General features: G+C 38.6%; 2 protein-coding genes across 7 annotated transcripts in view; both read left to right on the plus strand.

Moving 5' to 3' along the window:
• IFT74 (intraflagellar transport 74) overlaps positions 1–845 on the plus strand; it is a 37,579-nt gene extending 36,734 nt beyond the window's left edge. For both annotated transcript variants that reach the window (XM_077171094.1, XM_077171095.1), the window contains one exon: positions 38–845. In XM_077171094.1, the coding sequence (XP_077027209.1) occupies positions 38–153 (116 nt within the window). In that variant the 3' untranslated portion in view covers positions 154–845. The remainder of the gene's footprint in view (positions 1–37) is intronic.
• Positions 846–974: 129 nt separating this feature from the next.
• The window catches only part of TEK (TEK receptor tyrosine kinase), a 47,557-nt gene continuing 33,881 nt past the window's right edge, over positions 975–14,650 (plus strand). Inside the window, exons 1-2 of one of the 5 annotated variants that reach the window (XM_077171089.1) lie at positions 975–2,428; positions 8,890–9,731. In XM_077171089.1, coding sequence (XP_077027204.1) covers positions 9,680–9,731 — 52 coding nt within the window. In that variant the 5' untranslated portion in view covers positions 975–2,428; positions 8,890–9,679. Of the gene's footprint in view, positions 9,732–14,650 lie in introns of all 5 variants that reach the window. The other 4 variants (XM_054651823.2, XM_077171090.1, XM_077171091.1 and 1 more) reach the window with 4 other exon arrangements.

Consider the following 14,650-nt stretch of genomic DNA (forward strand, 5'->3'; position numbering starts at 1 on the left):
TATACTGGCAGTTTGTTTCCTTAATTCTTTTAATCAGTCATAGCAACAAAAAGTCAGGAGAGTGACTACCAGCCAATAATGAAGAATTCGAGAAAGCTGGTCAAAGAATACAACAAAGCTCTCATAGAAGCTTTACAGAACACCAAGAACTGAACCCAGGCATTTCCTTCCTGCCTGAATGGACCAACAATGAGAGATGTGCAAAGGCTGTGTGGAAAGCTGGACTACTGAGATAATTTATTCACCACCAGGGTGGAAGATAGAATTATTTTTCCAGGTTTTTAGAAGTTACAGGTTTTAATACTATCTCTCCTTTTGCACTGTTTAAAATTTTTGGAAATAAACATCTGAATTTTAGAAACAAAAAGGAAATACTGCCCAATGAGTTACTGAGGCCCATTGCTGAATTGCATCTCAAATGTGAAATTTTAGTCTGCTTTACACCCTGAATTTCTGATTGCCTTGTAGTCCTACCCCTGTCAAACAGAACAGGACTGCTTGACACGCTGTCATATGCATTATCTTAAATTAAGTGCATAATAAGATAAATGGTAACATCAATATACCATACCTATATATAGCAATTTATACCAAGTAAGGAAAGCATCTAAGGATGACAAGCATCTTTTAAAGTCAAAATTGCTTCATAGTGTAAAATCTTACAATAAAAGCAAATGCCAGCAAATTTTCATTTCCTAATGGAGACTTAACTTTGTTATTTTTTAAAATGTAATTATAAAGAGCAAACTCTGATAAAAAGTAGTGAAACATAGCTAACACTGATTTTGTGTGAAGCATTTTACTGCTGTAGTATTCACCAGTAAAGGAAATAGCAGAGAAACTTATTTGTATTTTCTGCAATGTGTTTTTCCCTCCAGTTTCAAGCGGAGGGAAACCTCTGACAAAAATCTACAAGGAAGGGATTCAACATAGAATAAAAACAGGGCTTATATATAGAAAATAACAATGTGCTTTATGATACCGAAATTTCAGAAAACATTTAGATAAAAAAAAATTTCCATTTATATATTTGTCTCACATTCTACCTGTAATGTATTTTATAAACTGCTTATTGATCATTTCTTTCACCTATATTGTAAGCCTTTCACCTATATTGATCATTTCTTTCACCTATATTGTAAGCTAGTCCCGATCAAATAGAAATAGCACAGTTGACTATAGATAGAAATCTTACCTGAACAGTAAGCTAGTCTTATAGAAAGAAACTACAAAAAAGCAGTGGGATCTGGATTTATAGTTGTTCTGCTCTCTTAGAAAATTTTTCCAGAAAAGAGGTGGACTATGCGCCTCACTTCATGAAACTGGAGTAGAGAAATTATTAGGAAATGTTCTGAGCCCATTAAAATAGTCTGTATTTTGTCACTAAATTTCCTCAAATCTGTGATTGTCTTTTTGAGTATAAAAAGATCTGTAAGCTAAAAATATTGAAGATTGTACAGAAAGCACTGTGTTTGCTAATTCAGCACACTGAATAGTGTTGCTGTATATGTTTAGAATATTTAGAGATAATGGAACGGGATTTCTATAAACTAAGGACTGTTATCTAGGGGAAATTCCCACTAAAGTCTCTTCCTTCCTGTCAGAATTTCAGCTATTCCAGAGAAAGGTCATTATTTGCAGAGATAAAGTTGAAGTCTAATATTCTCACCAATCGAACCATCAGCCAGAGAGATCACCTCCTGAATTCCACTTGTGCTAGAATAACATAATGCAATGAACAATGGAAAAAAGCTGCAGACTGAATAAATAGATTGCTTTGACTTTGCTTTCTCTCAGGGCAAGGGAAGGTTTTATTCCTTGGTAGGGATTCTGTAAGGTAGCATGGTAAAGCTTACAGGTTTTTGCTGTGTTCCCAGGAGATGCCTGTCATGAAATCCCTTTCTCCAGCATGCAGTTCTGTTCCTTGTTCTACTGAAGGATCTTCAGATAACCTGTTTCTTTGTAAGAATCTCATCACTCAGTCTTTCTCTTAACAATCCACTCATATGCTTCTTGATAGCAGTCATGGCTGAAAAGAACTGTGTAGATTCAGAGTTGTAAGCTGTGTGGCAAGTGTTTCATCTCCCTCTGGAACATTATTAACTCACTCCTAGTAGTGAGCTCTGTAAGTTGTACCCTTGCGTAGTTTCTCGAGTGAAAATCACTTGTTCTTTAACTCTTTCTATATATATTTTTTTTTTTCATTTCTTTTTAATACAGTTTGAGTACCAGACAATGTTTTTTCACTGAAGCTCCTGTGTGTACATCAGGACATGAATTCAGTAACGCACGTCTCTCTCTCTACCCAGACAATCTTTTATTCATTTTATGCTATGACTTCAGACTGAGAGGACATGAATTAACTGTCAACATCTGCAGAGTGGAGATACTTAAAATCTCTTCTGCTCACCTTTCTCAGCAGGGCTGAGTAAGTATCACCTCCCTCAGTCTGCCTGGCAGTGCTCTTCCTAACTTGCCCCAGAATACTGCTGGCCTGTTTTGCTGTGCATTGTTGGCTATCGGTCAGTTTGGTGTACACCAGGAAGGGCCCCAAGGTGCTTCTCAGTAAAGCAGGTTTCCAGCCACTCAGCCCTCAGTGTGCATGGGTGCCTGGATTGTTCCTCCGCAGGGGCAGGACTGTGCATGCATCTGTGTGAAATTCCAGTGTGTGGAACTTCATTACATTCTTGGCTGCCCACTTCACCTGTTTAGATCCCCCTGACCAGCACTACACCCATATGGTGTATCAGCCACTCCTCCCAGCTTTGTGTCATCTGCAAGCTTCCTGAGGGTGATCTCTGACCCATCATCCAGGTCATTGGTGAAAAGGTTAAACTATATTGCCCTCATATCCATGGTTGTTGTATTCCTCTACTGGCTGGCCTCCAACTGGACTTCAGGCCACTGACCACACAGGGAGCCCCAAGCCTGCTTATGTAACCATACTTTATCAGTTTATCTGTGAGGATTTAATGGAAAACTCTGGCAAACACCTTGCTTATGCTGAGGTAAACAACATCCACACCTCTCTCCTTGTATATTATTAGTTGCCTCATTGTGGATGGCTATCAGGTTGGTTAAGCATAATTTCTGCTTCATAAGTCTGTGCTTCTTGCTCACAATCAATTTCTCATCCTTCATGTGTCTGGAGATCATATCCCCCCTTAGTTGCTTCACAACTTTCTCAGGGATTGAGGTGAGGCTGACCAGTCTGTCATTGGACAAATCACTCTTCTTGCTCTCCTGAAGTGACACATTCTAGCTTTCAGTACTCAGAAGCCTCTTCCTCACCACCATAAAATAAAAAAAGTACTCAGGAATGACCTTGCAATGCCTTAAGTCACCTATCTTTCTACACATGTGGGTGCATCTCAACAAGTTCCATGTAATTACATGTAGGCAGTTTGTTACAAAGTTCCCTTACCTAGTCCCCCTTCAGTAGGATGCTACTGGGGCATAAGGATACCAGGTTTGACAATTACTGTCACTTCCACATCTCACTTCAATGGCACACTATATGAAAAGAAGCATTTCAATTCAAAGCCTTCAATCAAAGCATCTGTTTCTGCCATGTTATTTGTGCTTGAGAACGAGCACAGGAATTACTGCTTTTGTTCCCAGCTCATGATGGCATGACAGTACTCCAGCCTTGTTCCCATATATACAGGGATATCATATCTCCAAGCAATCTGTATTTTTGCTGCAAGAAAAGCTAATCCTCTTGTTGGTCTTTCTGTTTCATCTTGCCTTCATTACTTTTCATGGTGATTTTAAAAACCTTGTTTTTCTTGCAAAAATAAGGGGTTTTTTTAAATGCAATATTCCTGTGAGCAATTCCAGACAGGCAGAACACTGCAAATTCTTTCTGCCTGACAACTTTAGTTAATGGCTCTTAGTGCTAGTATGTGCTGTTTCACAATTGTAAGGATATGTTTCCAAGGTGAAGTGTTTGTAAATTCTTTCTGTACACTTCTATTTCCCTGCTGCAAGCATAAAACAAAAATACAAGGCATAATGCAGGCCTAATGAAGAGGTGCAAGCCATTAGAATGTCTTAGTTTGAGGAGAAAGAGATTAGATTTCCTTTGTAACTGTTCTTAAAATATCTGCTTTGAGTGAGCTCCTTGGAAGTGTCTCTCATGGTGATAATGGGTGTGGTGGGTGTAGCAATTAGAGTGAAAACCCTTCAGATTCTGAAAGTGGTCCTAACATTGGAGCTCGCTTGAACATCTGCATGGTGTGAATAGCAGCTGAGCACCAAATGGTACATGTCTTGTATGTGCAGAGCAAGGCTCTGAAATGCAGGTCAAGCATTCAGGAGGGAGCTGGATTCCTCCCAAACAAAATAGTTATCATCTTTGTCTTTTTGATTAAAGAGGAAGGAAGCCCTTAAGCAATCACTACTACAGAGATTATTTGAATTCAAATCCCAGCTTTGATCAATCATTTTTTGTGATTGACAAAATCTTGGAGCAGAGGAAAAAACGTTTTTACCCTGACTTGTGCTCAACACTTAGAGTTCCTCTTTTAAGGAAGGAGGACTAACTGGACAATATGCCAAATGTGTGAAATGAGAGGAAATGCTCCACATTAAAAAAAAAAAGGGAGAGAGAAAAAGAGCCAGAAATGTAAAATTATCCACTCTTGTTTCCTCTTGTAGACCTAATTCCTTGAAAGCTGCGTTCATTTAAAGTGACTGAACTTGATTCACTGAACACTGGTATCTCTGTATCAAGCCCCCAGATTTCTGCTGTGCAGCAAAGGATGAGTAAGGTGCAAGACCTCTGTCTCCAACATACAACTCAAATACTTGTGATGTAAGGGGGGGCTCAGCACTTCTTACAATTAAGAAGAAAAAGAAAATTGTGACTATAGTAGAAATTATCAGTTGCATCAGTGACTTTAACAGTTATGCATGAGAGACAGAATTCTAAATGAAGCCTTCAGATTTTCAAGATTTCTGTAAGATTTCCAATCCCAAATTTGGAAGAAGAGGCAGGTAGACAGAAAATTTATCACTAAGTTGTACTTGTTTAAAATCACCATTAAAAAGCACCATCGAATCATTCTAACAGTGTGATAATAAGTCAGGGAAGATAGTAGGTCCTGCAAACAGGATATTAAGAATGAATTTCTGTAACCCTAATGGCTGAGAACACTACCCCTGAGATCCAGTTGACATGACCCATTTCCTGGTCCTTGAAAACAATAGTCTGGTCTTCAAAGATCACATGTTTTAAGAGGTTTATGAAATTAATCTTTATTTCTCCAGATGTAAAAATATGAAATTTGCCTTGTTCATGCCCTTTTACTTTAAGCAGTAATAGTAGTATTTATGTGCATCATTTGGGGAGATTCAATATCAATATCTTAAAGATATTTGGATATACAACTGTTGCCATTAAACATAGATACACAGACTCATATATACTTCAAAATATGTTGTAAAAAATTAAAATGAAAGTGGTAGAGCAGAGAAGCAAAATCTTTTTGTCCTTCTGCTGACAACAGCCAGGCCATTCTAAAACATACAGAGGAATACAAGTGACTTGCAAAGTCGAAGTTTTCAGAGCACAGATTTTAGACAAATGGCCTGATGTCATTCACAATGACTTTACTGATAGAGAAGTTCTAAAGCACTCCTGTGTTTTTTCATCAGCTGAGCTTTCCCTTTGAAAGAAACCTGAAATTCCCATCAGGTCCTGTGTTTAATTCCATTCAGTAGATTCCCTTTCATTTTAGCATCACAAAGATGGGAAAAGCCAGCTCGTTTTGGCTGAGGCTATTCTGTACACTGCTCAGTACTCAGCCATTTTCCAGGCTATGTTGTCCAGGAGAAACTCTTTTTAGAAAAGAAAACAAAAATATGGAGCAAAAAAAGTAGATCATAGCTATGTTTACAAACCTGAATTGCCTTCTAAGTATGCATATTCAGGAGAAGCAGTAGAAAAAGCATAAAGAAACTGCACTTCCTCAGAATGAGGTGCAGCAAAAAACACCATTACCTTCTCCACCCCACCTAAAGTTTCTCAAAACTACTCATTTCAATAGCACCATTGCTCCATACTGTCCTATCCATGTTTGCATGACATGTACCCCAGAAACCTTTACCTCCCTGCATTTACCTCTGCCACTGAAGTGGTAGGGCAGTGCTCATCCTGAGTGCTTGCACCAGCAGCTGCACATGTCCTCTGCCTGGCCTCCTGGCTGCTACCTCTCACTTCCAGGTGGTCCCAGATAGATGGTTTAGGGGCTATAGATGGCCTCAGTGGTACAGGAATTGCTGCAGAGGAGAACATGATCTGTTTGAGAAATTAAGCTTCAACCCTATCATTTGTGAACCTTTGTTTCACATTAGCTGACTGTGATGAGTAATAATTCCTGAAGTTCCTTTACTGCCTCCTACTAACACATTAACATCACATCAAGGCCAAAGTAATGGCCTGGTTCCAAAAAATAGAATACAACCAGACACTGCAAGAGGATATGTGATTTCTGCTAACACATCTACCTGACTAAAGAAGTATAGTGGCATTGTTTCTTTTTCCTCTTCACATATTTCCATGTGGTACAGCATGTATGAATGGGTTGTCCTTGAGACAACTATGCTGCTTATCTAAGGAGGAAAGCCTAGTGTCAGGAGTTCAGGGCACTTGACATATCATAAAATTAGCCTTCAGCAAAGAGAGTTATGAAAAGCCATGTTTAATGCTAGGGTTCTATTTACATGTTGGAAGAAAATTTGTTTCCGTGCTGCAACTAATTTGAATTCACGCATGCCATTGTGTCGGGGGTTAAGATGTGAATATGTTTGAATCAACAGTTAACAACAAAAAAACTTGATGTTTTAGAGGGGAACTCTTTTGAAACTTTTGGAGTCTTTCCAATACCTTTAGAAAATATAAGAGTGTGGCCTAAGGGGCCAAAATACAGCTACATACCTGACTGAGGATATAGCAAGGATGCTCATTGAACAGCCTGGTAGTCAACAGCCTGACATGGAATAAAAGTTAGAGTAACTCAGTACCATATTTTATTCCTTATGCCATCCTTCCTTTTAGCCCAGTTTGTTTTACTGGCCACCTGGTTTTGCCAAAGGCTATTTGGAATTCTTCATGTCATTAATAGTGAGTGCCACCTGAGACTCAGTATCCCTGTTAGCTATGGACTGTCTCTTTGGTGGTGGGGACAGACAATCACCAATGAGAGGGTGATCAGATCATACAGCTTTTAATTCATGGGACACAAAATTTATATCACTTACCTTAAAAAATACTTATGTTCTAGTCTCATGAAATATAAAGATGAAAATAATAAAGATAGACCTAGCAGACACTTAATGGTGAGTGAGAGTAAGTCAGAATATTGAAATCCTTTAAATTCTGCAGTAAACAAAGTTTATCATGTGATTCATTTTGACTTCAGTGGGAGGAGTATTTAAACTGTGGCACTGAAAAGCTTTCCAAATAGAAACAGACCTAAGTGGAGTACATTATTGTTGGCTGAATTATAGATGCTATTCTTTATTTCTTCAAAAATGAAATTTTGTAATGGAATAGAAATCAAATGCACAATCGGCTGATGCTGGTACCCTAAACGAATTCTGACTTGGGTTAGTATGTATCTCCTCTCTTATGGCTTCAGCAGGCCTTCACAACCTTCTTGAATTTGTGGAATGCTGCATATTCAGCCTGTCCACTCTGTCCTGGAGATAAATAACCACCTTGTCATCATGGCAGATGAAATTATCAGTAATACAAGTTGGTTTGTCAGAAAGAATGAATGAGCTCACCTGGCTCATTTTTCATACTCCAAAATCAGTATCAGGAGCATTGCTTTGTATCTAGGTGTATTTCAAATGGAGACATGACACATTTCTCCTCAGTGACCTCTTTACAGCAGGAAAGTGAGATTTAAGTGAAAACTTCAACAACCCCTCTAAATTTAGAATAGCAATCTGAAGAACCACAGCCTTGACTGCAGTTGCTTAACTCCCCTCTCCTTCCTCCCTGCTCCCCATCCCTCAACAAATCAAAGGACATTAAAAAATAATTGAGGATTGGCCAACTTATAAAGAGGTTAAATGAATGACAAAACAGTTTTCCACAAGATAGGAAGTATGATTATACTTAGTATCTGCTAATACAGTAAGTATTCTGATATTGGAGGGATTGCTGCTTGCAGACTTATAAATAACCACCTTGTCATAAGGTCCAACTGGAAAGGGGTAATCACTGCTGCTTTACATCTAGGAGTCGAAAAAGAGGAGATGTTCTCCAAAATCTAAAATGGACAAAATGTACATAAAGGGCATTTTTAGTATGAAACAAAACCACATGAATATCTTATATTCTGCCTCCTTTAAGCATCAAAAAGTAATTTTAGTGATGTTTGTACCTCACACTGTGTTTTTGCACTCAAAGAGTATTTTCAGTATAAATTTCTACTTGATTTGGCTTTCAGTTATATGGAGGGCCAGGAGGCACACAGGTGAAGAACTCTGGGCTGCTGCCTTTCCATTTGCTGTGGTTGTAACATTTCTCTCCACATGGCAATAGATCTTGGGTATGAAGGACTTCCTCTGTGAAATCTACACTACAAGCCAAAGCTAAAAGGAAATTAAATTAAAGTAGGATAAACCCATGCCCCCTTTCCAAAATTAAGCTGAACATTCCTTTTTCTGTACTTCCATAAAAGTAATTCTGGCTGTTGGCATCTTGGCAGGACTACAGAACTTCCAAATATTATATTGCAATGGATCATGTTTAGTAAAGTGGTAAATAAGATTGCTCTTTATTTTCAATTCAGTTTATATATTTGAGTGCTGCCTTTCCATTTATTTAATTTTTTTCTGCTTTTCTTTGTATTTTTTCTTTGGGTTTTGTTATAGCTTCCAAGACCTCCCTGAGTGATATGGGCATTTTAATCCTACTGAAGTCATAATAACTCTGTGTGAGCTTTATTATTGCAACAAGTTTTCAGTCTGGTTCCAATTGTCAAATGTAAAGAAAAATCGTTTCCAATAAAACACATGAACTAAGGGAGTAGTTCACTGGATTGTGGATGGATTTGGTCTATACTGGATTCAGCTGGCTGCTTTGTTACTGTTTACTTCATATTTTCATTATTGTGTGCAGAAATGCATTGCAGCCAACAGCTTACATGTGGATTAAATAAATAAGGGAAAACACAATAGCACCCTGAGAAGTTAGCAGACCTGGTCTCCAAGAAGGAGATAATAACACTTTCCACCTACTGTACCTAGGTGGAGGATGTTTTACTTGCCCTCTCCCGCCTACTGGAGGATGCCATCATTGTTCCTATTCTGCTGACTATGAACAACAGCAGTCCCCTGCTTCTCCCAGAGCTTCAGATAATTGTTTTGATGTATTGCTGGATGGACGGGATTTGCACTGCCCTGCAGTCCTGCTGATACAAAAATGCCTTTAAGATCCTGCCTTTCCCATCCTAATCTACAAAGGAAACAGGAAAAAGGAACTTAAACTCCCTGTACTCAGACAGCAATGAGACTGTTCCAGCCTGCGCCAGTGCTCTGATTTCTTGCCTGTGACTTGTAAACAGCGTACCATGCAGGACAAGAATAACTGCTAAAGGGCTACCCCGGGGAAAGGATACTCCATGAGCAACTGTAAGAACTGGATGGATACACTTTGGAAAGCATGGACCCTCTAGCACACCTAGTTCTCTGTGGATTCAGCCTGTTGATTTCAGGTAAACTTTTTCTTTTAATTGCTGTAGTGGACCTGTCATGCCTTTCTTTGTTTTTCACACAGTATGCACCTACCCTTTGACTGTCTACCCTTCACTCCAACGTTTACCTTTACTGATTTAAGTACTCATGTTTGTTTCAGTGAGTCCACTTCTCTGTGCAGAGCTCTTACAGCCAGTGAGGGCAGGACAGGGGCCAAGCAACTGGGGGTGATTTAACTACATGTAGCATCCACTGCTGCAGCTTTCGACTATTGAATTTGTTGACACACGTTGCAGCAGGGTTTTTTTTCTGTCTAATGGTAAAATTTTTTTCATACAGCTGATAACTTTAAAACCTAAGAAACCCTAAGAAATCTGTTCTAAATACAGATTAAATGTCAATTTCTTCTGTGACTGATTTTATGAACTACCTGTACACTTGATGTGTGTAGCTTGATCCAGTATCTGATTTTAGACAATATTCCACAAGTGTATTTTAGATGGAAGTCAGTGAGCAAAAAGGGGAAAAATACAAGATCAATTAAAACCACTTCAAATATGGTTATATAGTATTATCAGGAAATGTCATTAGTTCAGCAAGTCAGAAGTTATCATAAGAGATATCTGTAGAAAGGTATACAGAAATATAGTGATTCAAATTTAGTTAACAGTAATTTCAACAATTATATTTGAGATACCTTGCTGAATCTATCACATGCAGAGCCCTGAGGATGACTGTCCTCCTGCCATCAGATTCAGAGTTGCTCCACATTTGAGTATCACTTTAACAATCCTCAATTTGATTTTCTAGTCAGTTTCTTTTGTAAAAATATGTAAAAGAAAAATATAAGTCACATGATAACCTTAGACTCTTAACTCACCCCTGACCATTGTATTGAGATACATATAGTTCCAGTCCATCTCACAGTGAAAATGTAATGTGCTGTAGAACTGCAAATTGTCCTGCAATGAAAACCAGAAATTAGGAAGAAAAGGCAGAAGTCCTCATTTCCATGCAACTTTCTTTATGATTGCTTTGCACAGATCTTCCTGATTAGCAGCATGCTAACAGCTGTTAACAATAAAATTGCAAGTTTGAGATGTTACTTTTGGCATTGATAAAAGGCTAGAGGTTAATGCAGACCAAAAAATAAAAAATTTTTAATCTGCTGAAATCATGTTTGGAAATATTCTTATCTAGCAATTGCTGTAATAGGCTGCATATTGTTATTGCCAACTCCTCTTCCGTGGCTTCAGTTTTTTGGTTGTTTAGCTGCACGTGGATTCGACCTATTTAGTCCTCAGATCACTTCCAGCTTTATACTTTTTGAAAATATCTGGTGCTGTGAGCATTATGGATGGAGAAGAAAAGAAAGTCCAGTAATTCCAGCTTTTTTCCTTGTCCCTCCTGTTTCTCTGCATGGTGTCATATACGTATCTGACACAGACAGCAATGACGTTTATTAAGTCACAAGTACAGCAGCAACAAGTCATTTGCAGAGATTAAAATGTGGAGATCACAGACAGCCCATTGCCGATGAGCTACCAGTCCCTGAATTTTCCACAGGGGCTGACCAGCGAGGTGTGTGCTGTAGTCACACCCATCTCAATAGATCTGTCAGCTTTCCCGCTTTTGTTTGAGAATGATATCATGTTTCCTGGGGCTAGCAGTGGAAGACAATGCGAGCCTGCTTTCCTCTAGATACTGCAGGCGGAGTTCAGGAAAGCAGGAATGACATTCCCTGAGCAGGGGAGTGTCTACACTGAGCACAGACACTGAACTGGCTTAACCTTGTCCCTGATGATTGTGGGCTTCTCTGGGTGTGTTGCTGGGTAAGCACAAAATCCACTCCACCCTTTTCCAAGGTGAAAACCACTGACTTGGTTCCCATTAGGAAAAATGGCCTTTGATTTAATGTCTTTTTACTTTTAATAGCAGTACTTCATTAGCAGCTAGAGCTAATGATCCAGTTTGGAAGGTGGCATTCAAAGTATACACAAACGCTCACTTTTGCACTCTCTTCATTTCACAGCAAATGTTCAATTAAACCGATAAGTTGAATTTAATCCTGCTTCAGTTCTTCAAACTAGATTGAGTATCACCACATGTTTTTTCTTTTTCTTGTTTATGTCCCTGACATTTTAGACTAGCAAAATTATGCTGACATCTATCCTGAAGTATGGATTCAAACGCCAGCCTTGTGGCTAGGTTCGGTCTGTTGAGTTCTGACCAAAGAAGAGCTGCAGATTTATTTATTTATTTATTCCTCTGAAGGAAAGGAATGAGTCTCATAACTCGCATTTTGCCTCAGAAATGCCTCTGGCATCCTCAGGTGTCCTCAGATTGTCTAGAAATACACTTGCAGTTTCTCACAGTGAGCTAACTCTCAGAAATGTTCAAGTGTGAGCTTTATTTTATTTATCCTTTATCAGTAAAGGATTGGTGAAAATCAGCCACAATTGCAATTAGCTTCAAGAACACTTCTTTGACTATTTCTATCAGGAAGCAAATATATTGTCAAATGTCTCCATTCTCCAAGACAGAGATTTTCTGTGCTGCAATTTTTCTCTGCCAATAATCTTAGATCCAGTGGCTCTCTAAAAATACAGGATTTTTTTTCTGGTTTAGCTGTTGGACCCATCTATGATAAAAGACTCAAAAGATTATAATAGCCTTTTTAGAAAAAGGTAACAGTGGAGCAAACCAGCTCAGTAGCATTCAATTGCTCTCTATCATCTATGCTGATGGTTTCTATGCATTTTCTTTGGGATCAGTAGGTGTTATGAAAAAATCTAAATTATCTGTATTGTGTGACTTTTTTTCATATTTGGAAAGTTGAACAGCTTTTAACACACATTACCAGACACACAAGCACCTTTATAATGCTGTAGGCTTTTCAAAATGACATGTCAAAAATTTTAGTTGGATTGGAAAGTTCTAACAATTTTGCTTCAAGACTTTTCTTTCTCTTTTCAAGCTTAATTTAACCAAAAGAAAACCTGTATTAACCAGTGGCTAATCCATGCCTGTGAGAGTGAACAAGAATATCATTCTTCCCACAATTAAAGGGACTAGGCCTCTGTGAGCATCTTCAAATAGGCTGTTGTCAGATCAAAGTGGCAGCTGAACTTCAGAGTGTCATGTGGCTGAGTGCTGGAGTTTTGAACCTTCCTCAAAGAAATGGAGGAAAACCACTTCTGGCCTTTTAATTTCAGGTATTTCATAACTGTAACTGTAAGGTTTTAATATCAGGTATTTGTCACATGACCAGACATTACACTGATGCACAACCTTGCTGACACCTAAATTATCCAAATAGTAATGTGAATTGGAGGAATTTTTAACAAATTTATCTTTCGTTCCTAAAGTGTGTTTGATTTGTGAGACACAGAAATTGCATCTGCCTGCCGTACTGTGCCTGGTTCACACCTACAGAGATGTGGAGTAGCTCTCAGGAAGCTTGTGTTCCCAAAAGTCATTTCAACAGCTGGGAGTGGTCAGGAGTGAAAAGGCATTGCATCAGGACCAAAGGAATCAGCACTGAAAGGGTGAAATGAAGCCACACTACATTTGTAAATGTTAACATATGCTATTGGTTTAGATACAATTTTCATGTATAGATACATGAACACACATCTACTGCATGGTTTTTATATTTAGTCATAATTAAGATGGGTAGATTACTTTTTTGCTGAATTTTCATTTAATGGAAAACTGAAACTGTAGTATTTTGCACACATTGTCTGATACCCACAAGATTTTTATCTGGAAGGTTTTACTGTACAAGAGGGAGAATAGAAGTCATAGATACTGACTGTCACTGAACAGCTGTCTCTAGGGCAGGGAGATGCAGTTGGTCCTTCATGTGCTCAATGAGAATTACCTGGGCTGGAAACTGACTCTGTATCAGTCACATACACAAGCATGCTTGACCTAGACCCATCTCTTAAACAAACAAAAAACTCTGTTCAGCTCTCTTGGAAGACGAAGAAGTCATAGAGGTATGGAGGGTGTTGCTTAGGCACAGCAGCAATGAACCAAAAATGGGTGCACCTACACTTGTGTGAAACTGATTTAGTTTAATGACCAGGTCCCTGTGTAAGATCTATCTGGGAGTGGAGGGGCGAAAATATTAGAGAATCTGCAGTAAAGAACTGGCCTCCAAAGACAGTTTCTATTCTGTACTGGATAGGTTGTATTTAGGATGCTATTCCACTGTAGTTTCAGTGGAGCCATGCAGCAAAGAACAACCCATGTCTAAAATAGAGAATTTCCTATAAAGAGTTTAAAATGGTGAATGTTTGTATTACAGATTTGATAACTGTTCTCCAAATGTTAAACATGGGTCACATCTTAAAGAAGTTAAAGAGCTATAAAAATACATTTTGTAATTCATCACTTGGAACCTTAACCCCTTTACAATGTAAAGATATTAGGCATTTGCTATGTTCTGAAAGGATTTTTGGAAGATACATTAACAAATGACATTCCTCTTTTCAGAAATGCAAACTTTTTACTTCAAGGCTGGTGTTTTTTTCTTGCCTGCTATTTATTTTTTTTGTGCTGTCAGCATGACTAATGAAGTGGTTTAGTTAATTTCTCCTTTGGAGTATAACAAGCCTTCCTTGACAATGCAATTCCAACTACACTTCTGGTTGTGCTGATGATTTTCCCTTGTGTTATTTCCTGGCTGTTCATCGCAGACAAGCCACTGGTCAGGGGCCTTGGCCTCCTTAGTCACAAAATGTGCTTAGCACCAGAAACACCTCCCAGCTACTTTAGTCAGAAAAATCAGCAAGTGGCAAAGTGAGGGTGCCCTTCTGTACAGGCAAGAGTGCATTAGAATGTGTTCTCCCAGCAGTCAGTGCTCACAGTCAGCCAACCTTATGCTTATTGTATGCACTGGTTAATTGTTTACCTGTGTTATTTTACCTACTTC

The sequence above is a fragment of the Agelaius phoeniceus genome, chromosome Z (genome assembly GCF_051311805.1).
Source record: "Agelaius phoeniceus isolate bAgePho1 chromosome Z, bAgePho1.hap1, whole genome shotgun sequence".
NCBI classification, from domain to species: Eukaryota; Metazoa; Chordata; class Aves; order Passeriformes; family Icteridae; genus Agelaius; species Agelaius phoeniceus.